The sequence below is a fragment of the Sphaerodactylus townsendi genome, linkage group LG09, assembly GCF_021028975.2.
Source record: "Sphaerodactylus townsendi isolate TG3544 linkage group LG09, MPM_Stown_v2.3, whole genome shotgun sequence".
Lineage (NCBI taxonomy): Eukaryota > Metazoa > Chordata > Lepidosauria > Squamata > Sphaerodactylidae > Sphaerodactylus > Sphaerodactylus townsendi.
Window position 1 is genome coordinate 29,063,584 of NC_059433.1, and position 27,370 is coordinate 29,090,953.

Below are 27,370 nucleotides of genomic sequence, written 5' to 3' on the forward strand. Positions count from 1 at the left end.
GGCACTAACATATTGTCTTTTACGTGCTAGACAAAAACATTACCTTTTACTTATGCAAGATGCAGGGGTCTTCAAACTATGGGCCTCCAGATGTTCATGGACTACAATTCCCATCAGCCCCTGCCAGCATGGCCAAGTGGTAGGGCTCATGGGAATTGTAGTCTCTGAACATCTGGAGGGCCATAGTTTGAAGACCCCTGGAAGTTTAGCTGCTTAATCATTCACTTCTGGTCTGGGGTCTATTTTATGGATATCCTTGTACTGGTTTTTATATCCCTGTCTTATTTTAATGGCTTGTTTTTCATGATTATAATTGATGGTAATTTTATTATTTTATAGTGTTTTTACTTTAAATCCCCTTGAGCAGGACTCTGGAAAGGTAACAAAATAATTTCCTAAATAACTCCACAGGGAGACTTGTCTTCACACCCCAACTTCCTCAAGACATTTTGCTCTTCAAGAGTTTTTTCTCTACTTGATGTTTAAATCTGTCGCTGTCCCCCATTTTGTCAGCAGGGTCATTCCTGACATGTTAATGCCCGTTCTGTTTGAACTCTTATTTGTAGAATAACCATACAGAGATCCTGAGCAAGCCTAGGAAACAAATTTAAAGAGAAATTTAAATTAGGAGTTACTGTGTTTTCAATGTACAGTTATTCACTGGGGGATTCTTTACACAGCAAAAGTAAAAAAAAAAGAACATTTGTTTTAAATCGTTTGCAAGATTCATTCCAATTTCTGCCCCACAGAACCCACAAGCTGAGGTTACACGTACAGTAATACAGCTGATGCCTGCATAGAAATATGGACCTGATTTACTGTGTTGGCACAGTGACCCAGATCAGAGCAGAACACCAGCAGTGATATCACAGCGTGCGCAACAGTTATTGCACCAATGCTAATTGCTTGTTTATCGAAGTGGCAGCTCAGAAGAGGGAGCTAAAAAACAGCTTCATTCCCAATGGTAGAGTTTAGGTGGATTGTGGGTTGGGCTATAAAACTCTCGGAGACGAAAGGTGTTCCAGAAACAAAAGTGGCACTCGTATAATCTTTCTATTTTCTGCCTGTCTCTTTTTATCCTACCCTTTCTCCAAGTGGGCAGAATTCTTCCATGTTGCCCACACAACAAACTTGTGAGCTAATATAATTATGCCAATTAATGCTCCATAAAATCATAAAGGGTTCAATGTATTTTTCAAAAAAAATTAAAGATAAAAATACCCAGAATTTTTTAATAGACAGATTTTATTGAAAAGGAAATAGTAAGAAAAAAGCATTACTATTGAATTACTATCAGTTTTCTAATTTTTTCTTACCAAATATAAGTCCTAATATTAGAATATTAAAATATTGATAGGCTGCCTTTCTCCTCTTACAGTTCCAAGGCAGTTTACAAAGTATGCATGCTAGCTAGCTTATATAACACAATAACAACACAACAAAAACCCAATAAAACTACATCTGAACATCCTGGGAAAAACAGCTGAATACTGATGAAGTTGTGCAGGTGCTGGAAAGAAGAATGGCCGCACCAGACACACTGTGATGCTGTGCTGTGCTGCCTGTGAACAGAACCGAGTATGAATTACAGAACTAGCTTCAACTGACTTGGAGGGGAGAAACTCTGCTTAGGATTGCACTAACGTGGATCTTGTATCAGAGAATATGAAAGGGCATGTAAAGAATGAATGTGTAAGTGCATTTAGACCAAACCTGACATTATTTTTTCCCTGCAGGGACCCAACTCAGTTCAGGATTGCAGGGGGCTCTTCTTGCCTTCCTCCACATACTGTTTTCTCAAGCTGGAAAGGGCCCTGGGGGGAGGGGTTGGCCCATTTTGGAGCTGTGTGTGAATGGGCAGGAAGATTGCTTGGATGACGAATGGAGTAGACCTTTAAAAATGTATTATCAAAACAGATCTGGAAATTTCCCCTTGTCTGCTTCTGTTACTATTTTATTTGTTCTTTTATCATTTCATTGGAATCTCTTCCTATTATTGACACATAATTCTTTTTTTGAGTGTCATGTTACTCTGTAAAGCTTGTAAAAATAAAATCCTAGTTTCCCTTTACCTCATGGAGCATCACCCCCAAAATCCTAAAGAGGAGCACAAGACTGGGACCTCTGCCCCAAATAGGGTTGCCAATTTCCAGGTGGAGCAAAGAGATCTCCTGGAACTACAATTGATCTCTATGCTACAGAGAGCAGCAAATTTGGAGAAAATGGCTGTATTGGATGGTGGACTCCACAACATTAGCCATTGCTGAGGTCCCTCCCCACTAAACCCCCCCCCCCGGCTCTACCCCAAATCTTTAAGCACTTCCCAACCCAGAGTTGGCAGCCCTAACCCCAAATACTGGATTCCATATCAACAGCACCACATAGGAACCTGAAGTGATTTCTGTTCTTTGGATCAGCAGTCATATCAATCTGTGGTTCAATACATGAGCTAAGTAACTTTAGCTGACCCTGGGGACTTTTTCCTACCTGACGTATCTTCAGGATTTAAAATGCAGGCCATCGGCTCAGCTGGATACCCGAATGGAATGTCAACGGAATCATATCTGCATGAACTGCTGTTGAGCAGATGGTAGCCCTGACATGCACATGACTGTGGAATGCAATAAAATGAGGCTGTTCTGGGAAAATATTTTGTCTCCATTTCTATTGCTGACTAGAATTGGGGGCCTGATCTTGCTCATGGACATAATCTCTGAGAAGTAATACATAAACTTATGAAGCCGCCATAGAGAAAGAAACTTAGGAACAGAGGAATGTTAACAAAATTACACTGCTGAATTGTTAGCACAAAAAAAGTAGAATGTCTCCCCCTGCCCCCAGCTATAAAGAGCAATAGTTAATTCAACTCTCTGTTGCTCTGGAGAATTGGATGCAGTCTGGTGGTTTTAAAAAAATATTTAGCAGTTCAGATTTATATTTCTTACATATCTAAAGCTTTTCCCTGAAGGCATTTTAATGCACTTATTGGAACTATAAAAACCTTACCTTTTTTTTTTAAGTTTCTAACCCAATTAGAAAACAATATTTTTTTCAAATGTCAGATTACATACATAAATGTTTAGAAGAAATCTAACAACGTAAAAGGGAAGGGCAGTTATAATAGTTTTAGAGTTCGTTATTTTTGTTTCATCTTGTTCTATAGTGTGGAGCCAGAGAAAAGGGGGGGGGGGGAGGAGATGAATGAGAAGGGAAAAAATAATGAGATGTAAACAAAACTCAGAATAAGGAGATGAAAAAAAATACCCACCCCTCCAACTGGTAAAAGCAGAGTTGGAGGGAAACCAAAAGCTTCCCACCCTCCAGTACTTCCTCACAACATTGGTCGTTTCCCCATTTACCTCAACCACCCTTTGCTGCATGCTACGCTCAGCACGCATCATTTCTGGCACACTCCCGGGTTTCCCCACAACCCCGCGCGGGGTCATCAAAAGGCGCCGTTTTGAGGAGCGCCAGGAATGACGCGCACTGAGGGGGCACGAGAGCAGCAGCGTCGGGGCGGCTGCGTTGTCGCCACCCCTGTAGTGGGGAGTGCCGCGGGACCCCACGCTACTTGGGGAGAGTAGCGCGCAGCAGATGGTAAGTGGGGAAACGACCATTGATAATACAAGCATTTTTTAGAGTGGGTTTCCCCCTAGTTGTGGAGGATTGGCATCTCTAGCTGGTAAAGTCCTTCTCATTCCTCAGGTGCCATCAGAGGAGAGTGCAGGTCAGGGCCAGCCCTTTGCCTTGATGGTACAACAGAAAGGCAAGCATTGGCATGACAAGGGTACAATGGCCCCTTCCGCAGATGCAAACTGAGACAGCACAAATCTAAGCGCCACTCACCAGTTGTTTCATAAATATTCTCCGTGTGAGCAAAAACAAAAACACTGAACATTAAACAATGCTATCTGTGGCACAACTTTTCTTTCTTTCAGAAAGGAAGTACATAAAATGGCTTTCTGAACTCACACGAAATGTGTAAGGTTTGAAAAGTGGTTCCTTTTTCTTACATGGAGATTTCTTGCATCAGTATCTGTGAATTGGTATTATGTACATTTGGTGAGCTCTGGCACCATTTGCCCTGCCTATCACTGTTCTATATTGCTCACAGTGGCAATTATCAAGTATTATGTCAATGCTATACAAGTAGTGCCAACTGAGGATCATCCTGTACCATCAAATTCCTACTTTAAGAGGCAGATTCTCGGTTGCAGCCCAACTTCTCTCATCAGGGCCACTATTTTTACTCCCACCTGTACAACAGAACAGTGGGTTCTCTTGTGATTAATGTTTCTTCTCTTTCCTGGAAGTGCCTGAAACAATTATATATAAAAACAAGTTGTAGGAATAGTGCTTAGACTGAAGAAATGTGTGCTGAGAAAATACCCCAGTGGTTTTCTGGGCTTATGTGGTTGCCAATCAAGTAGAAAAGGCAGAATCTTTGTTTTGATTCTATGTACTCCCAGGAACATAACATATTCAGACGAAACTATTGATTGCACAGGTTTGAGAAATCAGGCTTCTCGTGTAAGTAGTTCTTTGGTAAACAGGAGAGATTTCCTTTGTCCCCAAAAAAGATATTTATGGGAAATCACTTTATGCTGCACATAATTGTTAATTATTTGACAGCTAAATCTCTTCCTCCCTGTGTGAGCGGTGGTGGATTCTGCACAGCATATTTATAATGAGGTACAATTGTTATAAATGAACTCGTTTTCCTTTTTTCCATTCAGATGTGTGCTGTTTACCCATCCAGGAAGTGACTGAGCCCATGGAAACAATTTGGGTTGTTTTCGCACCTGCGCACGAAAACGCTTCTCTTGCAATGAATGCATAGCTATGAAGTCATACAGAAACAAACCCTCACAGAAACGAACCCTCACAACCCTCACAATTGACTGCATTTGTGTAGTTTTGCATGTTCAACATACAGAAAAAATTGAAAAGAGAAAAAGGGACTTTCTTGCAATGGCCAGCCAATAATTAATGTTTTATTGTAGATCTATGAGTGAAATGGTGCTCATACTTGCTGCCACAGGGAGAAACCGTGCTTGGGGGATTTGTACAATTGCGAGCGGGCAGAATCTTCCTGTCATGGCAGATGACAGCAGAAACGAAAGTAAAAAAGAGGAAGAGGGGAAGGGCCCTCCACACCCCTCCCCCCTCGTCCTGCCAGACCCGGCAGAAGCTTTTCAGCCGACTGAACTAAGGTAAATGGGTGGGAAGGTGGGGCACTGCAGGGGGCATGGGGGCCCACGGGGGGCAAAGCCTGGGTGCCATTTTGCCCCAGTCGCCATTTTGCCCCCCTATGCCTCTGAAAATATGTATTTTATTTAAGAATCCTTCTATCCTTTGCTCTTGATTTTTAAAAGCTTCTGAGACAGCTAACAGCACAATATTTAAAATGAATGTCTTGAGACAACTTGTCCATAAAAATCCACAATATCTTGACTAGAACAGCTAATGGTACACTGTTTATTGGTTCACCAAATAATTTATAAATTTTGGATACATTAAATAGAAACACATTAAAGGAATGATGTTGCATTATTCCTACGTGTATTTGGTTCTGTTATGCTTCTAGCAAATGAATTGAATGATTCTATACTGTTGTGCAAAGAAATTAGAACATTTTCTGCCATTTAGACCTCTGTTTAATTCTGTGATCTTCCAAAATTCCCAAGAGGTTTTTATAAGGATTCAAAGAAGAAAAACATCCACCTGTTTTGTGGCAATTGCAACAACGGTTTATAATCAAGTGAAAGACGAAGGCTTTTACAGAGCCAATCGGAAGAGTTCTGTGAAGTACCAGAGTCTGCATACTTTTCATTAAGATACACCCCCATCCTCCCCATCCTTGCCCAAGACCAAGGTCAGAGCGGTACTAGCATGTTTGTTTGTTTGTTTGTTTGTTTGTTTGTTTGTTTATTAGTCTTATAGACCGCCCAACCCCCGAAGGGCTCTGGGCGGTGAACAACATAAAATAACAATTACATAATGGACTGTAAATAATTTAAGTTAAAATGCAGCAATTAATAAACGACTAACAACAGTGCCCGCAACAATTCCTGTTAGACTCTCCCAGAAGGGGAGAAAAAGAGTGGGCCCATAGATGGTAATGGGCCCAAAATATAGGAGGGGGCGGGGGCACTCATATCAGCGGCTGGACACTCCAAAGGCCCGGCGGAACAACTCCGTCTTGCAGGCCCTGCGGAACTCACCAAGATCCCGCAGGGCCCAGACAGCTGGAGGAAGAGTGTTTCACCAGGCAGGGGCCAGGGCTGTAAAAGTCCTGGCCCGCGTGTAGGCCAGCCGCATACTTCAACCCAAGCAGATGAAGACCTCTAAAAGTGTAACAAATGCAAAATTTCTGACAGCTGATTTAAAAACATGTCACATGACAGGTAAACTGTGGAATAAATAAACTGTGGGCATTAAAAACAAGTATGCAGAGAGAAACAAACCATAAAGGCAATGAGTTGGTGCTAAGTCTCACTGCCGATGGAATTTACCTCCGAGACGTCAGGCTACCTTTGTTTATCTTCAGTTTGTGTAATGGCTCTAAAGACTGGAATCCTTCCTCTAGTTATTAATACTTTGATGTAGTAGGGAGAATTGCAGAATTCGACTTGATAAGAGAGGAGATGTAACACTTCTGTTTATGAAATGATGCTGGCAAATAAGCATACATCACTGCATATGAATTTGATCCTGCAGGGCAACTGAGACATCTGGTGATTCAAAAATTGGCATGGGAGTCTTTTGACTTAATCCTGAGAACATAGATGTGGGAGGGATCTATGCCATGACTTGATCAGGAAGGAGCGTTCACAGGGTGCATCCAAGAGGGCCCATAGGCAGAAAACAGGGATATCTCTCTCTCAGCAGCAGTTGTGTAGTGGTTAAGAACAGGTATACTCTAATTTGGAGGAACCAGGTTTGATTCCCCGCTCTACTGCCTGAGCTGTGGAGGCTTATCTAGGGAATTCAGATTAGCTTGTACCCTCCAACAAGCGTCAGCTGTGTGATCTTGGGCTAGTCACAGTTCTTGTGAGCTCTCTCAGCCCCACCTTGTGGGGAGGAAGGGAAAGGAGTTTGTAAGCCCCTATGAGTCTCCTATAGGAGAGGGGGGGGGAATATAAATCCAACTCTTCTTCTCTCTGAGCTCATGTTCATTGTTTTTCACAGGAATAAACTGATGACATCTGACATTAGCAATGACTCAACTAACAAGTTTATAGCTGGTTGCTGATACATTTTATTGCTTTTACTATTAACTACTCAGTGTTGGGAGTTTAATAAAATAATAACAGCATCTCAACAGTGAAATCGTATTGTCCCTAGAGATGGTAATTCTGATGAGATGTTTTGAGTTCAGTTGTCCTGGATTCTCAGTCACTGTAAAAAAGACACAACTGGATAACAAACAACTCAAAGCAGGTACAACAGAAACAAAATCCCAACCAACAAATGCACTAATTGTACCTAGGCTCCCAAAACATATGAAGACAGCTAACAGGTGCTGTACTTAATAATGACCAAAAAAAGTTTTGTGGAAAATGTACACACAAGTAATAGTAGAATAGTAATGTTTAACATATTCGAAACTGGAGTGCTGAAAGATGTTAAGCATATTATTTGAGCTTCGCTTACAATGGTCATCTTTATGACAGATCAGAGTACAAATACATATTGGCTCAAGATGTAAGATAATGTTTACATTAGTAAGATGATGTTTACATCAGTTGTAAGATATTGAGTAGCTTGTTATAGCAGTATTATAAGTTGTTATTTTATTTATATGAATGGTATTTATGACATATTCATTATATATTTACTTATTGTATTGATTATGATAATATTTATTGCACATCAAAATGTATGTATTGTTTATCTCAAACATTTTAATATGGCTAAATTATATAATAGCTATACATCTTAGTGCTTTGCATATTTATTTGGGTTATGTACTGTTTCTATTATGGAGAATTTAGATTAGTGGTTCTCAACCTGTGGGTCGAGACCCCTTTGGGGGTCGAACGACCCTTTCACAGGGGTTGCTTAAGACTCTCTGCATCAGTGTTCGCCATCTGTAAAATGGATAAATGTTAGGGTTGGGGGTCACCACAACATGAGGAACTGTATTAAAGGGTTACAGCATTAGGAAGGTTGAGAAGCACTGATTTAGATCAAGGTGTACCAGCATTATAAAGGGCAAGACATATAATATTTGGACTGAAGAAGTGGACACACATCCACGAAATGAGCAGGAACCAGACAGCTCATCTGATTTCTCAAATTGCTCTATCGTTTATTGTACGATTATGGCCTACTCATGTGTAAATTTTCCACAAAACATTTTCTCTGTTAAATGCAGCCCATGTTAGCACTCTTTGTATGGTTGTGGTAGCTGAGGTACAACTGGTGTATTCACTGACTATAAAAAGACAACATTTTGAATGCCTTCAAACTGAATCCCCAAAAACGCCCTTTGACATGTGGATTCTGCGTATACATTAGGGGGCAGCCAATATTAGGTCAGGAAAGAAACCTTCCCTTCCCTCCCCTCGCCGTTCCTATTGGCTAATGACGGGGAGGGAGGTTCAAGAAGGTCTCTTTCTTTTGCAATGTATAACTTGACTCACTGGTTGGACTCTTTCGGGACTCATTGGGGCAATTTTCTTTGTTGAAATCTTCTGATTTCTGCATGTGGCACACTGGGGAGCTGTGTTATATAGCTGATGAATGGGTTGTTGATGAAGTGAAACTTAAGTGTAATCTGTAATGTATCATCCTTTTGTTCTTGATCACCCTACTATCTTACATTTTAAAATATACCATCAATTCACAAGTAACACCTAATATTATGCAAAAAGTCTAGATGGATGACTTCGTTTTTCTAGCATTTCCCCCACCCCAACCCTGTCAGCTGGATGAGTTTCAGTTAAAAAAGAAGGCTTGCCAAGATGAGACAGTCTCTGTTTGCAAGGCAATGATTCATCTGAAATGACAGCCGGAAAATCAGGACTGTCCCAGTTGAATCTTGACAGCTGGAAAGGATGCTATTCCACATGTACAAGGTACACAGTTTCTGTAAATATGATACCTACATACACCCAGTATTAAGTTGCTGTCCTCTGCTCATTTATTTGGAGGTAGGTGCTACTGGAGTAAATAGGAGTTACTTCTGAGTACATACTCATGACTGAAAATGTTTTGTACAAAAAGCATTGCCTTGATCCCATGTAAATACCATCTCTATTGAGGAAATGTTTGTGTCATCTTGTACAGGAACACAGTGAGCTTTTCCACACCATTCATTTAAAATGTTTTGTGGTTGGAAATAAAAGGTTTCCTCCATGGAGTTCCACATTGTTTTTACCTCAAAACATTTTATTTCCAGCCTCAAAACATTTGAAATGAATTCCCTTTTAAAATGATTCTCTGGTTGAAACATTTTGAAACCATCTTCAGTTGCTGTATGATCTATTGACTATGTTTGTTGTGAGGGGGGAAGGGCAAGGAGATTGTAAGCCCCTTTGAGTCTCCTACAGGAGAGAAAGGGGGGATATAAATCCAAAACTCTTCTCTTCTATGTTTCCCACGCCTCTCTGTTTCCATGAACTTCCTCCTCTGCACCATTTTCTGACCTCACGCAGTTATCCCTTCCCTGTTTATTTTCAGCATGTTTGTTCTTTTGTTTTGGAGGGGGCCAATCTTCAAAGCATCAAGTACTATACAAGGAATACAGAATGCAGCACTAGGTTGTGGAGCACTGAAGCATCCATTCAATCGAGAACTTAAAAAAAGGGGAGGGGAACAATCGTGTAATGATGGTCAGGAATCATTTTGAAGGAGTGACTGTAGTGGTAGTAATAGTTTCTTGTTGGCCATTGGCCATCACAATTCATAAACTACATCCTAAAAACCAAAAGTTCATTAAAATAATAATAATGGGAGTTTAACAATACAACCATAAAATCACTCATTACAATTACATTAAATATTATCAGGGTGACTGAGAACAAAAGGGGAGATTGAAAACATTTTACAAACATTTTACAAATGTTTTAGGTTTGTGTGGAAAGGGCCAGTGTCTTCCCTTGCAAATCCTTTCATTTCTATGTCTTGTTCAACAGGTGCAATTTTTAAAATATATTTTTATTTTCTCAACATATAGAAACACACACAAAAAAACCATAAACCCTTTCCCACCTTACCACACCAGTACAAAACATAAGCATGAAATATCAAAAAAATTAAAAGATAAAAGAAAGTAAGAAAATATCCAAAGAATGACTTCCTGCTGTCTCACTATTGAATTCTAATCTATTCCAGGTTCATGCATCTAATTAAAATAAAACATCCTATCTGTTACACTCTATATCAATGATGGCGAACCTTTTTGAGACCGAGTGCCCAAATTGCAACCCAAAACCCACTTATTTATCACAAAGTGCCAACATGGCAATTTAACCTGAATACTGAGGTTTTAGTTTAGAAAAAACAGTTGGCTCCAAGGCATGCATTACTCAGGAGTGAGCTTCTGAAGCAACCGTGCAATGCTTCGAACGGGTGAATCACGATCCTAGGAGGGTTTACTCAGAAGCAAGCCCCATTGCCAGCAACCAAGCTTACTCCCAGGCAAAGGATCACGCTTTAATTCTTCTCATGAAAATCAGTGGGGTTTAACAGCGCTTAATGGGGTTACCTACACTGCTTCACCAAAACTAGGTCTTAGGTTTAATGCTAATAATCTCCCTGAAATAATTACACTATTATCACACTGGGGGCTGGCGGGGGAAGGGGTAGGGGCATGGGGGGACAGGGAAATAAAACTTTCGCTTTCCGAAACCCAATAACCCCCCCACCACAAAATAGAAGTAAAAAGGCAGTCAAGGAAGGCAATCCTAAGCAACAATGCTGTGCAAGGGGTGGGATAACTTCAGGAAAGCTAAATTGGTGGAGCAGCCATCTGATCTGCATTTTTTCCTTCACAGGTCATCACAGCACTTGACTTCCCATAAAAATGCAACAGGAACAGAAAAGTAAAAGCAGTTCTAGCAAAGACCTTGGTGTGCTTTTTTAAAAATCCTAAATGCATCTTGGTTCCTCCCCCCTAGGCTTGATCTGCCCAGGCGACCGGCAAAAAACTTGGGTCTGAGCATTTCCTCGGGTGTTCGGAAAGGCACATGTTTTGTTTGTTCAGCCCCTCAAGCAGCAGCAGCCAGCCTGCTCCAGCCTCCAGCAGATCCTGTGTGCATCAGCTGCTCTGACCATCACTGCTCCAGCACCTCCGCCCCACCTCTGCCAGCCTGCTCTAGCCTCCAGCAAGTCCCGTGCACCTCTCTAGCATCTCTGCCTCCTCTGCCTCTGTCCCCGCCCCCCTCGGGCAGCAGCCACCTGGAGCACAGACACCAGGCCTGCCAGCCGAGTCCTCCCTGCTCACCATGGCACACACACGTCATGCCCATTGGCCCAGGCCAGCCTAGATGTGTGTGTGTGGGGAGGTGATTTTCCGCCCCCCCCACATGATGAACTCTGCGCGTGTGCCCACAGAGAGGGCTCTGAGTGCTACCTCTGGCATGGGTGCCATAGGTTCGCCACCACTGCTCTATATCATTTCTAATATATTATTTCAGTTTGCTGTTTTCTTTTAACTCTCAAACCCTGCAATTATTTCTCTTCTACCATATTTTCTCAATAGGTAGTCCGTAAAAGGTTTCCAGTTTTCTACAAGTTTCTCTATATCACTGTCCTTCATTAAAATTGTTAGTTTTGCTATTTCTGACTATTCTGTGACCTTCTGTATCTAATTTTCCTTGGTTGGTATTAGTGGGGTGGGATGGGAAGGGCATGACGCCTGGGCGGAACAGAAGCGGAGGCATGGCCGGGCCGTCGAGGGGTCATGGCATTCTGTGGGCGTTCCAGGCCTGCAGGGCCAGGCGACGCCACAGCAAGGACGTAGGGCACACACATGCCTCAGGCGCAGTTTCCTCTCGCTTCGCCTCTGGTTGGTACTTTTTCCTCGCTCCGCCTTTGGGCATACCCAATCAGTACACATATGTATAAGAAGCAGTCTATATTGGTTTGGGATATTGTTGGGATAACCAATTAATTCCAGTAGAAACACTTCAGGCTTTTTCTTTGTTGTTATGTTCAGAATTTTCTGCATTTCGAGGAAGAAGAAGAAGAAGAAGAAGAAGAAGAAGAAGAAGAAGAAGAAGAAGAAGAAGAAGAAGAAGAAGAAGAAGAAGAAGAAGAAGAAGAAGAAGAAGAAGAAGAAGAAGAAGAAGAAGAAGAAGAGTTTGGATTTATACCGTCCCCCCTTTCTTTCCTGTAAGGAGACTCAAACAAGTTTACAATCTCCTTTCTCTTCCCCCCTCACAACAAACACCCTGTGAGGTGGGTGGGGCTGAGAGAGTTCAGAAGAACTGTGACTAGCCCAAGGTCACCCACTTGGCATGTGCTGGAGTGCACAGGCTAATCTAGTTCCCCTTATAAGCCTCCACAGCTCAAGTGGCAGAGCGAGGAATCAAACCTGGTTCTCCAGATTAGAGTACACCTGCTGTTAACCACTACACTGGGTCCCAAAAGGATTTAGCCTCTGTATATAGCCACCACATATGAAAAAAAGATCAGACAGATACAATGTTAATGGATCTACACGATCTAAGATTACAGGTAACATTTGGATTATTTTTACTAGTGACAAAATATAGTTTGTATCATAATATTTAGCACAATATTTTATGCTTCGCAAGAAATTTTATGCTTTGCAAGTTAACATAATATTTTATGGTTTGCAAGAAATTTTGGTAAATATTGGCATTTAACATAACTAATGCTTTCAATATTTATGTGGCATATTTTCATAGATGGTCCTGAGCCTCCATATGGGTCTGAGCAAAGTCTGAATCTGTGTTTCTAAAGAAGTGCAATAAAGAATTAAGTTAGGCATTTTCCAAATTTTTGACACAGCGAACCTAAAAGTTTCACCATCACAATTCTAGTTAGCTGCCCAAACTGCCCAAAAAACGGAGTGGACTGTTGGCTGCTGAAATACAACACTGCCCAGGGTGCACCACTGAGAAAAGCACAAGCCATACGGCAATAAATAAAATTTGATTTTTTTTAATACCAGTTGAATAATGATCTTGATAATATAACCATGACAACAGCCACATTTCTATGTTTTACTATTGAGATGTTTACAAATGTAGTGTAAGACTTCTATAGTACTGCAATCAATGCTCAAGATCTATTATATTATATATGGATATTTTGTGTCTGTCTTTTATGCTGATATGCCAATAAAGGTCGACTTGACTTGAAATAAATACAATTTATATCAATCTAGAATATTCAGAGTGATGTTAAAAAAACCTGTGAGAAGACAAAAACCACAGAAGTATTTGTAATAATTCAGTTTTTGGATACAGAGGGGTTTTTTTTTAATGCCTAGGAAGAAGCAATCCAGGTTTGATCTCCACATATCTGAAGCTGAGATTCCCAGAAGCTCACACAGAGATGCAGTCAAGGTGCCACTTTGGTTTCACTGAGACTTTGAGGTGACAGAGGCCATGACGACCAAGCCTGCCATCACCAATCAATCATAAAGCAGAAGGTGCGTCCTCTGGCGGCCGCGGGTGGGGGGGTGCGCGGAGGAGGAGCTGATAGGTTTGAGAGAGGCGGGGCTCCGAGGGGGCGGTTCGCGCGGAGGCGGGGCCGGGGACGTGCCCTCCTCCTCTTGAGCGCGAGGCGCGTCGCGAGCTGCCCGCGAGCGCTCGCAACAAACAGCAGCCTGGCCGGGCAGCGATTCGCGCGCGAGGACAAAGTGAAAGAATCCGGAGAGGCTGCAGCGGCGTTCCAAAAGAAAGTTGCATTCCAGGGCCGGGGCGGCAGCAACCAGCCGCTTGCCCGGGGGGCGCTTTCTCACGGAGGCGGTGGATCCTCCAGCCCTTGCGGAGCGGGGGCGAAGAAGAGGCGGAGGACGGGGGGGTTGTAACTGGGGGCCGAGAAAATGAATCGGAGCTTTAACAAATCTCCGAGCCTGCGGTATTTTGGTTATAGCGCGGTGGAAGTCAAAAGTAAGGTAAGCACTGCCCGGGGGGGAGGGGGGGGATGATTTCCAGCCTGGGTGCAGCTTTCTGTCTCCCCCACCCGCTTCACCTTTCTTCCACCTCCCCTAAATTCGTTTTTTCAAATGAATGGGGAAGACCCTCCCTCTTTCTCTGCCCCCTCCCCTTGCCTGGTTCTTTTAAGAAAGCGGAGCTGAGTTTTTAAGTTTTGCATCCAAAGGAGCGAACGTTCTTCTGCCCCCACGACTGTGAAGTAAAATACTCGCGTTGTCTTTAATTGCAAGCGATGCAAGTGTCTGTTTTCTTTTGTCTCTCAGGGGGATCGCTTCCCAACTTGCTCCAAGACCCCCCGGGACATTTACTGGGAGGGGTGGGCTCGTTCCTCCGGCCCGGCATCTTTCCCCGTCTCCCTTCTTTGTTGGCTGTTGGATGTTTGTGGGATGTTTGCGGCTGTTGGGTCTCTGGATTCAATTCAGAGGTCGCGGCACGTTTCTTTGCAACAAAAGGCTGCTTTTCGAGCGGTCCGGGGGAAGAATCTGGTCGGCTTTCCTGGGATCTGGCTTAATCCCAAGGGGCCGCCAAGGGAAGGCTGCGAAGCACTGGCCGCCCACCCGGGCGCTCGGGCTCCAACCTGATCGCGGCTCGCGTAGGAGGGACTGCCGAACAAGCGAAATCGAGGGGGTCTCCCATTGTTTTCCCAGCGGAGGACATCCGACGTTTAGTGGGACTGCATCTCAACTCGGGAAGGAGACGCCGATCCCGAGGAAGACCTGATCATAATACGCTTCCCTCCCTCCCTCCCTCCCTCCCTCCTTTCTTGCGGGGCCGGGAATTGAACTAATGGCGTGACCTGCTCCTTATACCTCTCAGCCCTCCCGCGAGTAAATCCCAGCTTGGCCTTTCCAGGCAGTCTTGGCCTGGCACGGCGGCGAACTCGCTGCTCCCTAATCTTGTTGCAGCTTGTCGGGCTCTGTTTTCCTCCTCCCCCCGCCTGATTATCTATCTGGGGAAACTCTTTGTTGGAAGGCAGGCGCTGCTTGTAAGGAGGCAGAGTGCAAGACCAAAAACCCAAGCAGCCCCCCAACTTTCTGATCCTTCTTTTGCAAAGAGCAGGCGCTAAAGTGCATCCCCGTCTGCCTGGGAGTATCTCTTTACCACCAGTCCATCTGTCACCCAGGCTTGGCTCTCTCTCTCTCTCTTTTTTTGAACAGTCCTCTAGGGAAATACTGAACTTGTGCGAAGCTGCCGGACCAATGACAGTGGGTGTGTTTGGAAGGAGACATAAATTACATCCATCTTAAGTATAGCCTTGGAACAGCCTCCTGTTGTTAAGTGCTTCTGGTTTTCCGATAAGTGAAAGGGGGAGGGGAATAAGAGAGCGCAGGAGTCCTGGTGCATCTGGCTAAGGGCCCCCCTAACTCGTGATCCTGTGGCCAGCCAAAGGCCTTCTGGAAGAGGAGGAGGAGGAGGATAATTATCATCATCATCAAGGGATGAGGGCAGGGGCCTGCTTGGTTCCTCGTGTCTGTTCCTTCCTTCTTACTGCCATTGGTAATTGCTGTTCATAGACTGAGCAGGGCAATCTAACTTGAAATGAACATTGTGTAACTCTCTTCAGGATAGCGCTGTAACTCTCCAGGTCTTTTTTGAAAAGTAATTCCTATTGCCACATCCTACAACAGTGAAAACTACAAGCTAAGCATGGCTTGTGTGGAGTATTTCTTCCGCCTGTCTGACTTGAATGACCAGCCACCAACTACTTTGGGTGATTGTGACTATTGCAAGGATGGAAGCAAGATCTTTCTTCGTACTGCTCATCATTGTATAGACTTCTCAAGGGGCTTGAAACAAAACATGGGAGGTGCCATGTTCTCATGGGTATTTCATGCTGACTCATACCATCTTACTTTGACCCCTGTCTTGTCCTAGGAAGGCCACTATTGCAAGTCCTTTGTACAAAATTGCTTTAGTGTTTTTTGCTGCTCTTAGCAAAACTGCAGGGTGGTGTAAGCCTTGTGTCAGACTAGATTTGGGAGACCCAAGTTTTAGGTCCACACTCTGCCACAGAAGCTTGCTAGGTAATCTTGGGTCACTGATAAATCATAATCCAGTCACTCACTCTCAGTTTAACCTCCCCTGCAGGGTTATTGTGAAGATAAAATGGAATAGAGAAGACAAGTGTAAACTGCTTTGAGTCCCCGTTGAGGAGAAAGGCGCATTATAAATGAAGTAAATGCAGTGTTGCAACTCAGTAAATATATAATAAAGTTTGTCTTCTGGTAACTAAAGCTAGAAAGAGGTGTGTTTTTGTCTCTGTTCTGCCACCAGTTGTTAATTTGGGCAAGTTCCTTGATAATGTTCTCTGTTTCGCTGTTGGAAAACATGGACAGTGAACATATGTCCTGTAATAGATATAAAGATTTGTACTTGTTTATTTACTTTTTAGGCTGTTTACAGAGACAGATTTATTTCAGGGGTCTCTAAAGGCATTTTATTCTGTGTTTTGTATTAGACGTTAGGTGCTTCTCCTGCTCTGAAAATGCTGATTTAAACAAAAAGATAGAATACAGCTGACTTGCTTTCATCCTTCATATTCAGAGTAATCCTGCACTCAATGATAAGAGTATGTTTTTCTCTTTGCAGCCTCTCAATACATTGGCCTCTAAGACACAGTGCAAGTTCTGATAAAAGGGAATATAAAGCCATGCATCAGAAATGCGTGCTACATTAAGCATCCTTTAAATAGCTGGCTGCAGTTCTAGAGAAAGTAATTGAACTGTATACTTAAATACTGTCCCTTTAGTGGGTTTATCCCTAACACCATTACACCAGGGTTACTCACTGCAATTCATACGGACAGCCCCATATGTATGAACGTTATGGCTAGTGCCACTATCAGACACTATGTCAGACTTAAGGTTGGGAGAGTAAAACTGAATATCTGCCGCTCATAGTAGTCTGGATTCTTATAGAACTGATTTCATAGCAGTGGTAACACTGGTATCATTCCACTAGTCTACACTCTTTTCAGGAGTATCTGTTTGATCAATCACCAGATGTGGTTGTTGGCAGCCACTATATCTACTGTGGTGCACAATAATGTGTTTGGTATTCCAAAATGCTCACACACCTGCTTTCATAAGGGAACAGTATGCAATACACACGTCGTTCTTTGATTGTTTCATCACTGGTGGTAGAGATGCCTGAGGGTGTATGAGTTTGTGAATACGACCTCTGATTGTAACCAGTGAGTACTGTAATAGTATACTGTGCATACTAGTAAACATGGGCAGGTTCTCTGGAGAGGCAGCGGAGAAATTTTCTAAATAAGTACTATGTATCAATCAAAGGTCATAGCAGTAATTGTGGGCTTACTGAAATTGGTACTTTCCTAATGATGGTGCATAGATCATTGATGAAGGGGGAGGGCTGCTGATGTTGTTCCTTTATCACTGATGGTATCAGGTTGTGACACTGACTCTCTGTTTACCTGGAAGGCAAGGCAGTGGCAGGTATAGCAAAAGATTGTTTTGATCAAGAGCAACATACTTCTAGGCAATTACCTCCACTCAGCTGCATTCCTACCAAATGGACCTCAGATTATGTTGATTAGTATGTCCTGCTCTCCTGCCTTTCTCCGGGCAGTAGTAATGTTCTGTAGTGATGTCTTGGGAAATATTTTAAGTTAAGGCGCTGCCTGCAGGAACTAGGTTGTGGTAAAGAATGTGTCTGAAATTGTTAGTGTTGCCTATTTTTTCCTTCTCTTTCCTGATTGGATTTGGGGAGCTGCCATGAATTGTGGGAGTTTCAGAGATTATAGAAATCTGGAGCCATCCTGCCTTTGTACCTCAAAACTATTTGGGAGTAAAATTCAAGGTGTCAGCTTCAGTACATTAGACTTGCCTCCTTTCAAAGTGAAGCCTAATATTTGGATAATTGTAAAACTGCTTCAATACATAACACTGGTCTATTATAATCAAGTCAGTGCTTTTTACATAGTTTACTACTCGCGATAAGCAGCTTCTTCCACTTTGGTGGCAAACCACATCAGGAGTTCCTGTCTGGTCATGCAATGTGAGCAATGCAACGTGAGCATCAAGAACATGGGTGGTGTCTGCTACTGTGATTCTCACATGTATCCTGTGATTGTTGGCAGCAAACTGCTGTGAAATAATTCCATTGAAAAAGACAGCAGCTTCCGTTTTTCACCATTCCCACATTCAAGCCATCACTTGATGTTCCAATCATCAAGTGAACATGCATGTGTGAACCAGACCAGTGGCTTTCTTTAATCTGTAATTGATTAAGCTAGCATTTGTAGAAAAAGAGTAGCTGCTGGAGTGGTTTATTCAGTTGGAAAAATTTACTGTCATTAAAAAAAACAGACAGGTTTAATTTGTTTTTATTTATAATTTGTGTAATATTTGAAGGCCTTCTATTGTAATCAAAAAAGGTTAGGTAGTCCCCTGGTCATAACTGACCCATGGAATGATGTCACATCACAATGGTTACTAGGCAGACTACATTTATGGGATGGCTCACCATTCCTTTCCCCAGGACATTTACCCTTTACATCCAGCAAGTTGGGTACTCATTTTACTGACCTTGGAAGGATGGAAGTTGGCTACTTGAAACTTATTCCCATCAGGATCGAACTCAGGTCATGCGCCGAGATTTGACTGCAACACTGCAGCTTACCCCTCCACACCATGGGCTCTTAGTAGTCAAATTTTACACAGTTAACCATTTTTTGATGTAAATGTTTTGAATTAGGTTTAAAGTTTCAAGAATTCTCAGTCTAAAACTTAACTGTTGGTTGTAAAATATTTGAATTCTGATAAGTCAATACCTGTTAAATTATGGGAGGGGGTAATATTGTGACTTAATTTAGTCAGGAGGTAGAACTGAGTGGATCTAGAGCACAGATAACCTTTTCATACATCTATTTTAATACATACTTCAAGAATCGTTGCATTGACAAACTTGAAGTTATGTATGAAATGCCTGGATATTGTACTTCTAATGGTTGTATTTATGATTTGTTGTGGTGCTTAGACAGTATAGGTACCTTTCAATAATAAAATAAAATGGACTCTGCTGAAACACTCATATCCGCCTAAAGAGGGACAAATATTGGGTGATGAAATACAGGTGTTTGCTGGGCCCCTTATCCCTTCCAATCAAAATAACTTGATCAGCATACATCACTAATTGTGGGTTGGAGGGTGAGAGATTATAAAGGCCAGTGGTCTTGGCACACCTATTTCCTGAAAGCTGGTAACTTACAAATGAATGTTTGTTAGCCAAACTCTCCTTTTTTTGCTGTGGGAGGAGGTTTAGTTGTTTTCTCTTTGGTAAAAATTACTGGGGAAAGGAGTTGTGTGACAGTACTATGGCATCTTTAGATCCTTTTCTTCCCTGGCCTAGCCCATTATTTAAACGAGTGGTGATAGCACCAATGCCATGTGGAAGAACATATGCTGGACTGGCCCATAAAACACTGGGCGTGGGGGGGGGGCTCTCTATAGAAGACCTCACAGTGTAACTCTCTAGCCAGCCTTTTTTAAAATCTAGGGTTTGTTTTGGGGTTCTGACCAATTCGTTTACTCTGTATGGCCTGAACGTTCTCCATTTATAAGCAGGGTCTCAGCATATTCTTACAAAAAAACCTCCTCTTGATCATAAATTTAAGACAGATGTCCTGAACAGGAAGGGGCACCGTGGACTTGTAGCATCATGTACTTGTAATAGACAAGTACCGGTAGGCTATTTCCAAGTTGGTCTTCACCTGGCCTGGACTATTCTAGATCTGAAGCAGGTTGGTTCAAACGCCGTCCAGCCTATGATTCTCTTCCCAGCAAATGTTCTTCTAGTCATCTATCATTTAAAAAAAAAAAGATTGACTCATCTCTCTGTTGTAAGCGTCAACTTGTCAAAACCTGTTTGAGAACTAGAAAATTGAGATGAAGAATTGATGGTGTGTTTTTTCCCCCTTTCTTATCCTCAGGTGCTTGAACTTGTAAGAAGAGGTAGGTGTGGGTGTTGTCCAGATTCTTGAGCCTTGAGGGGCAATGGGGTTGGGATCACCGTGTTTCTGTTGGTTTTTGAAAGGAAATGACAGACCTTAAAAGGGTGAGATGATAGAATTCCATGGTTGAGATCTTGTTTCAACAAAAGGCGTTTTTAATGGAGGAAAGCTCTCAAAATGCAAAATAAACACTGGCTTTAAGCATTTCTTTTTGTATTTCAACATGGAGATAAGTTGTAGGCTGTCCCTCATGATGGGATTTGGACATGGATATAAATACTGTTTTACATTTGGAACCCCATAATCTGCTGTTAGAAGAAAGACTGTATAAGTAACATATAGATTGCTAGGATACTTGCTAGAATTGTATCTGGGTTAAGTGTGGGCTGGTTTCCACATGCTGTGCTTTGGATCTCTTGGGTTCTTATAGTCCAGTGATGGTGAACCTTTTCGAGGCCGAGTGCCCAAAACCCACTGCAACCCCAAACCCACTTATTTATTGCAAAGTGCCAACACGGCAATTGAACCTGAATACTGAGGTTTTAGTTAAGAAAAAACAGTTGGCTTTGAGGCGCGCGTTACTCAGGAGTAAGCTTGGTGGTCGTCAGTGGCTTTGTTTTGAAGCAATCGCGTAACTCTTCCAACGAGTGAATCACAACCCCAGGAAGGTTTACTCAGAAGCAAGCCCCATTGCAAGCAACTGAGCTTACTCCCAGGTAAAGGATCACGCTTTAGTTCTTCACATGAAAATCAGTGGGGTTTAACAGCGCTTAACAGGGTTACCTACACTCCCTCCCTGAAACTAAGTCTTAGGTTTAATGCTAATAATTGAGCCCGGTGGCCCAGGCCAGCCTAGATGTGTGGAGGGGGGCACTCTGTTTCCGCGTGCCCACAGAGAGGGCTCTGAGTGCCACCTCTGGCACCCGTGCCATAGGTTCACCACCACTGTTATAGTCTGTCTTAGATAAATATGTTAGTAAGATCAGTTGAGGTATAGCACTGGAGAAAATTGTATGTTTCCACATTAAAATATAGTCCTGAACGAATTTGAGGATTATCATTCATGTTTACCTTTGTCAAAACCATTGTTTTGTGCATTATTGAACATGGTACTTTGATACAAGGGCATTTATGCCAAAATGTATTTTTACTTTCAACCTTTCCAATGGATGAGGGAAGCAGGGTCAGGTAGGCACTAAGACCCAGGGGAAGCATTCTACAACAGAGAAGGTCCGGTATGGTGGAGGAATATACAATCTACTAACATCTTTTTCTGAGACAGAGTACAATAAGTGATAATCTGACAAAGTTTGTAATCAGTAGAGCTGAAATCTTCATGGAAGGAAGCAAACCCTTTAGTAACATCCTAGTATGCACATTCCCATTTGCTTTGCACTAAGAATCTCAATGGTGAAAAATGCTTTAACAACCTGAATCTGGTGGAAAGCCTTATGTCAGGGGTAGGGAACCTGCGGCTCTCCAGATGTTCAGGAACTACAATTCCCATCAGCCTCTGTCAGCATGGCCAATTGGCCATGCTGGTAGGGGCTGATGGGAATTGTAGTTCCTGAACATCTGGAGAACCGCAGGTTCCCTACCCCTGCCTTATGTCAACCATCTTGTCAAAAGAGGCAAGTGCCTTCTCACCAGATGTGGAAAATTATCTGTGTTCAAAACTTATGCAATGACTTGTTCTCATACTTCATGGATTCCAGTCTGTCTGTTCCCAGGGTCTAGAACCGTGGTGGTGAACCTTTGGCACTCCAGATGTTATGGACTACAATTCCCATCAGCCCCTGCCAGCATGGCCAATTGGACATGTTTGCAGGGGCTGATGGGAATTGTAGTCCATAACATCTGGAGTGCCAAAGGTTCGCCACCACTGGTCTAGAACTACTGATCCTTGGTATCTATTTGCCTGTTGATTTTCCAGTGTCCCAAGTCCCGATCTTGTTTGATTAATCTGTACCAAAAGAAAGAGGGATGGCATTGCTTGGCCTTTTTCTCCATGACCACCCAGCAGGAGCTTTGTTTTAATGTTCAAAAATAAACAGGAACAGGAATAGCTCTGTTTACTCATACACGAAGTAAGTGGAAAATATCCTAAGGATTCTTCAACTCTGGAAAATTTCAGAGATCCATATTAGTGTCTGGAAGGGGAGGGAACTGGTTAGTAAAGGCACACCAGTAAAATATCTTGAACTATCATAGAGATATCAAACTTTGCTACTTAAAAGGAAACAATCGCATACAAGTCATAGCACAGTGACTCTATGTGGAAGAATGAATGCTTTATTTTTACAAGTACAGATGGTTACACTAACAGTAGCTCTCTAGGATGTTTTGGATTAGGAAAACAGCATATTGGGGAGATTTAAGCCCCCTCTTCCCCACATGCTACAGACTTGATCAGAATTGGTCTTGTGAACAGCTTTGAATTGTGAGTCCTACACGCGGAACTTCGCCTGCACAATGTATTGTCAAAAGCTTTCACGGCCGGATTCAACTGGTTGTGGTGGGCTTTCCGGGGTGTGTGGCCATGGTCTGGTAGATCTTTTCCTAATGTTTCATTTGCATCTGTGACTGGCATCTTCAGAAGAGTATCACAGAGAGAAGTCTGGACACAGTGTGTAACACACTTCTCTCTGTTATACACCTCTGAAGATGCCAGCACCAGATGCAGGCGAAACGTTAGGAACAAGATCTACCAGACCTCGGCCATACAGCCCAGGAAGCCCACAACAACCAGTTCACCTGCACAGCTTACTGGGTCCAGGAAAGACACTAGGAAAACGTAATATAACGTTAGATACAGGGAAATCAATTTTAAGTGACGCTTGGAGTATGTTGTAATTTAAATACATATTAATCACTGAAATTGTTCAAATATTTGCATATCAGTCTACCTAAAATATAATCTGCTGAAATAGAGAGTGACCACAGCACTTCAGTAAGGTAATCTCTGTTTCGAAGGTAAATCTTGACTGTGGCTGTTCCTTTGTCTTTTGTTTTATTTTAAGAGAAAAGCCCATGCTGCCAAACTTAAAAAATCTACAGAGTAGCCGTTGTCCTTTATGGTTAGGCAATGCATTTCAGGCATACATTGTAACTATATTCCTGACCAGAGGTAGGGCTCAGTGCCAAAGAATGTGGTGTCTATCTGTGAAGATGCCGAGGTGCTGGCATATGGGGGGAGGGGGGTGGTCCTTGGAAGATGTGCTTAGAATATTCCAAGTGCTGGTGGCATGGATTCACCTTGGATTTGGCTAGTGGCTGTGCAGATTTGGGATGAGTGTAAGTCACAGGCCCCTGCAGTATTGCTAATGCTGGGGATGTTCAGGCACAGTTTTGGATGATCTTGAGTGGAAAAGGAGTTCATAACCCTATTTCAGTCTGCTGGCATCCTGCACCATATTGCTTCCAACTGGCTCTCACTTTTCATAGGGCGTTCGCAGTGTTTGAAACTCTATGAGGGAGGGGGGTCACCTTACAGATGGTACCCCCTACAGAAAGGACCACTAACTGTTGTTCTACACTTCCACATAACACATAATCTGGGCTTCAGGTTGAAAAAATATTCTGTTCTTCAGATATTACATACTCAGTGTTCCTCATATTTGAAACAACGTCCAAACCTAGTACCTGAACCATATTGTGCAGCAGTGTTCCCCCCCACCCCCATTTCTTGGTCACCTTTTGCATACTTTATTTTTATTTATTTATTGTTTATTTGTTTGATTTTATAGACTGCCCAATCCCCAAAGGACTCTGGGTGGTGTACAATAACAAACAGTGCACAATAAAATACAAGTTAGAAAACATTAGAAATTAAAATCACTTAAACACACAATAGCAGCATTATCTTAAAACCCATATTAATCACCTTTTGCATACTTTATTGGAATACTGGTTTAAAAAAAGAGGGACACTCCAAAGCTAACATTGTTAGCTTTTGCCAAGGTAGAACTCTGTTTGATTCTTTCCCTTAAAAAAATTAAATCTTTTCGAAAGAAATAATTGTTAGGTGTAGTCCACAAAATGTAGCCTTTTAAGTATAAAGATCTTGTGGCAGATAACCTTTAATCAGGTTTAGGTGTAATGGGATATTGCTACACCCCTGCTGGTTTTGCTAGTATTTAATTTAGCAAGCTGTTAGCTATATTGGGATATTACTGAGGCTCTAAAATACGAATAGAGAACATTCAGATTTTTACAATCCTTTTCCTAAAGCAGAATTCTAAAGAAGGATGGTTTATAGGGGCTAGCAATCCATGCAGTGATACTGTGTGACCCACTTTAAGGTCCCAACACATGACTGAACTCTTTTAAAAGGACAGTACACTTACAATGCAGTCTTGTGGGATTCTGGCCCTCCTAGATGATTATGCAGATGTCTTCGTGTGGAATACAAGAATAGTGAAATACTTCTTTTGTGGCACTGGCTAGACTGCTATGGTTTTTACTCTTTGGAGGTTGTTGTGGAAAGTATGGAGGGGATGTCATAGCATGAATTTCTCTATCCCGTGTGGAAGGCAACCAGCCTTTTATGCAGTCTTGTTGTACAAACGACAACTGATAGGGTGAAATAATACTGAGACAGCTTGTGGTTCATCTTGCTTCCTAGCATGTTTATTTATTTTATTCTTTGAGTTTATCCCGCCCTCCCCCATACAGCTCAGGGCAGCGAACAACAATCATAAACAACAAAACATCAATAATAATAACATTACCATAATAGCAATAATCATAACATCGCAAAGAACCAGCATAAATAAACATCACTAATCATAACATAACAATAATAGCATAGATAAACAACAGTAATCATGACATCACAAATAGACAGTATGGAAAACATCAATAATCATAACATTATAAATATGCACAGAATTAAGCATCAATAATCACAACCTCATAACAGGAACATGAATAAACATCAGTAAGTATGGCATCACTAATAAGCAACAAGAATGACAAGAAATGGAGACTCCTTCCTTCCACACCTCAAACTACAAAATATATATAAAGGCCCAGACTAGCCCTCTAGTCCAAGTACAGCAGCATTACTGTAGTAAACCTAGCCTAATAGCTAACCTAAAATACAAAAACAAATCCTTGATTAAGCCTAATATATCATCAATCTACTCCTAACACAAAAAAAAACTATAGACAATATCACAACTCACTACTAATCCAGGGGTCTGCAACCTGTGGCTCTCTAGATGTTCATGGACTACAATTCCAATTGGCCATGGTGGCAGGGGCTGATGAGAATTGTAGTCCATGAATATCTGGAGAGCCGTAGGTTGCAGACCCCAGTTGGACTCTTACATTTCATTTTAAAAACTTGTGTATGATTAAAGATGAATTGAATGGCAACAAGTTTAACATTGTTGTTGTGCTACTCTAAATGTTTTTCCTCCACAGATGAAGTACCTTGAATCTTTTTGTATCCACCATTTCATAGCAAGTGCTGTCAGAAGCATGAAACCATTGGCTGGGAGAATGGCTTAAAACAAATCTTCGTCATACTCAGGCCAATTCTATTTTTCTGTGTAATTGATAAAAATCTAATTTCTGACATTGTAAAAAAAGTTCAATTCATTTCTTGTGGTTAGCATTAAACCCATATCGGGTAGCATCAAAATATACTACAGAGTGGTCTATTCGTTTATATTTCCACTTTTGTTGTTGCTCTTGAATAAAAGACAAGGTTGCAGATTTCAGTCGATAGCTTGAGTTGTTTTCTACTGTTTGTATTGCTTTTGAATGGCTGCAGAAATGGCTTTGTGCAGGTTTGAGGGCTTATGTTCATGACTTCTACTGAAAGCAATATTCATGATAAGTTAGATTCGACCAGTGTGTAAATCCTTTAATTTTGCTGCTGTGAAATGCCTAATTCAGTATATAATAACCACAGGATTGATACAGTCTTTGCACTGAGTGATTACAGGTTTTCTGTACAGGTTTTCTGACATTCTCTCTGCCTCTGCAGGTAGGGAATGGTTCTTAAGGCTTTGGTAGAAATCACCAGTGACCTCTCTGGTTACTTGTACAGAATTGTTGCAGTGCTTTGCCTGTTACTCAACCGTGCCAGAGGCTTGGCATCAAATGAAGCACATGGGAAAAGAAGCAACCTATCAGACCTGCCTGCCAACTTCTTTGTGGTGCTTGTTTCATTCCGTCTCCAGCATGTGACTTTCCGCTTACATGCTGTTTCTGTGTACTGCTCTAGATCTTTGGCCCGCACATGCAGAATAATTCATTTAAATCTGGTATGTACAGGTTTAAACTTCTCGTCCTGAACTCAGTGTATGAAGGATAAATAATGTGTAGTGGCACACTGAAACATGTTTCCCAGGTTGTGCTGGGAAGGACAGGTAAGAGATGCCTCTTCAGATATAAGGATATATTATGAGGTGGCTGTTCAGATATGAGGATGTCTAGGCATGGTAAACGCAGGAGGAATTATAAGTTTCTCAAATCTAGGCTACTTCTACACTGGGATTGTTCTCCACAAGGGCAGCAAAAAGCCCCTGCAATATTTCGGGCAATGTGTCTAGTGTGGGCACTCCACATCTTGGCTAGCATATTCCCACTCTGCGTTGGATTAAAAATAAATCTACTTATCTGATTTATTGTAGGTGCCTTTAAAATGGTAGCACCAAGTGCCATATTTCCTCCTGTAGTCGACCCACGCGGTCAGCGTAAGAACGAGACGAGACGCGGAGATAACATCTGGTGGAGATGTCTCGCCAGCTTGGCCGGAGAACCCGAGGAGTCCGTGTTCCTAAGCGAAGTCTCCCGTCTGCGGTTCCTGGCACCTTTATTGTTACTCTCTATCGAGGCGTGTAGGAGGAAGAGGACTGGGGAAGTTCGGAGAGCGGGGAGGTCCGGAGATCATCAGGTGATGCATGATCTCATCTGGCTACGTCTTGGAGAAGCGTCTGCGACGCTGTCTGAGCTAATCTCTCACCTGGGGGGGGCAAGACCATTGTCCCTGCGCCCGGTGATTGAGCGGAACAGTTCACGCACCTCGGTGACTCATGGGGGGGGATGAGGTAGAGAGTGCGTATGCGCACCGGGCAAAGACGCGAGGTCCGTTAGCTGTCCTAGCGTTCTACTCTTTTGGCACTGCTGGAGTGCGGCAGTGCGCTACTACATCTCCTCCTTTTACATTTTAGAAAGCGGGGGCAGCTAAACGCTTAGGCGATTTAAAGGACGCTTGTCTCCTCCGCCCGTTTGGTCAAGTTAGTAA

The 27,370-nt window shown here is 42.4% G+C and overlaps 1 protein-coding gene across 1 annotated transcript in view; it reads left to right on the forward strand.

Annotated features, from left to right (window-relative positions):
• Positions 1-13,753: 13,753 nt before the first annotated feature.
• The window catches only part of PARD6G (par-6 family cell polarity regulator gamma), a 97,600-nt gene continuing 83,983 nt past the window's right edge, over positions 13,754-27,370 (forward strand). The window contains exon 1 of the mRNA XM_048508382.1: positions 13,754-14,098. Coding sequence (XP_048364339.1) covers positions 14,027-14,098 — 72 coding nt within the window. The 5' untranslated portion in view covers positions 13,754-14,026. The remainder of the gene's footprint in view (positions 14,099-27,370) is intronic.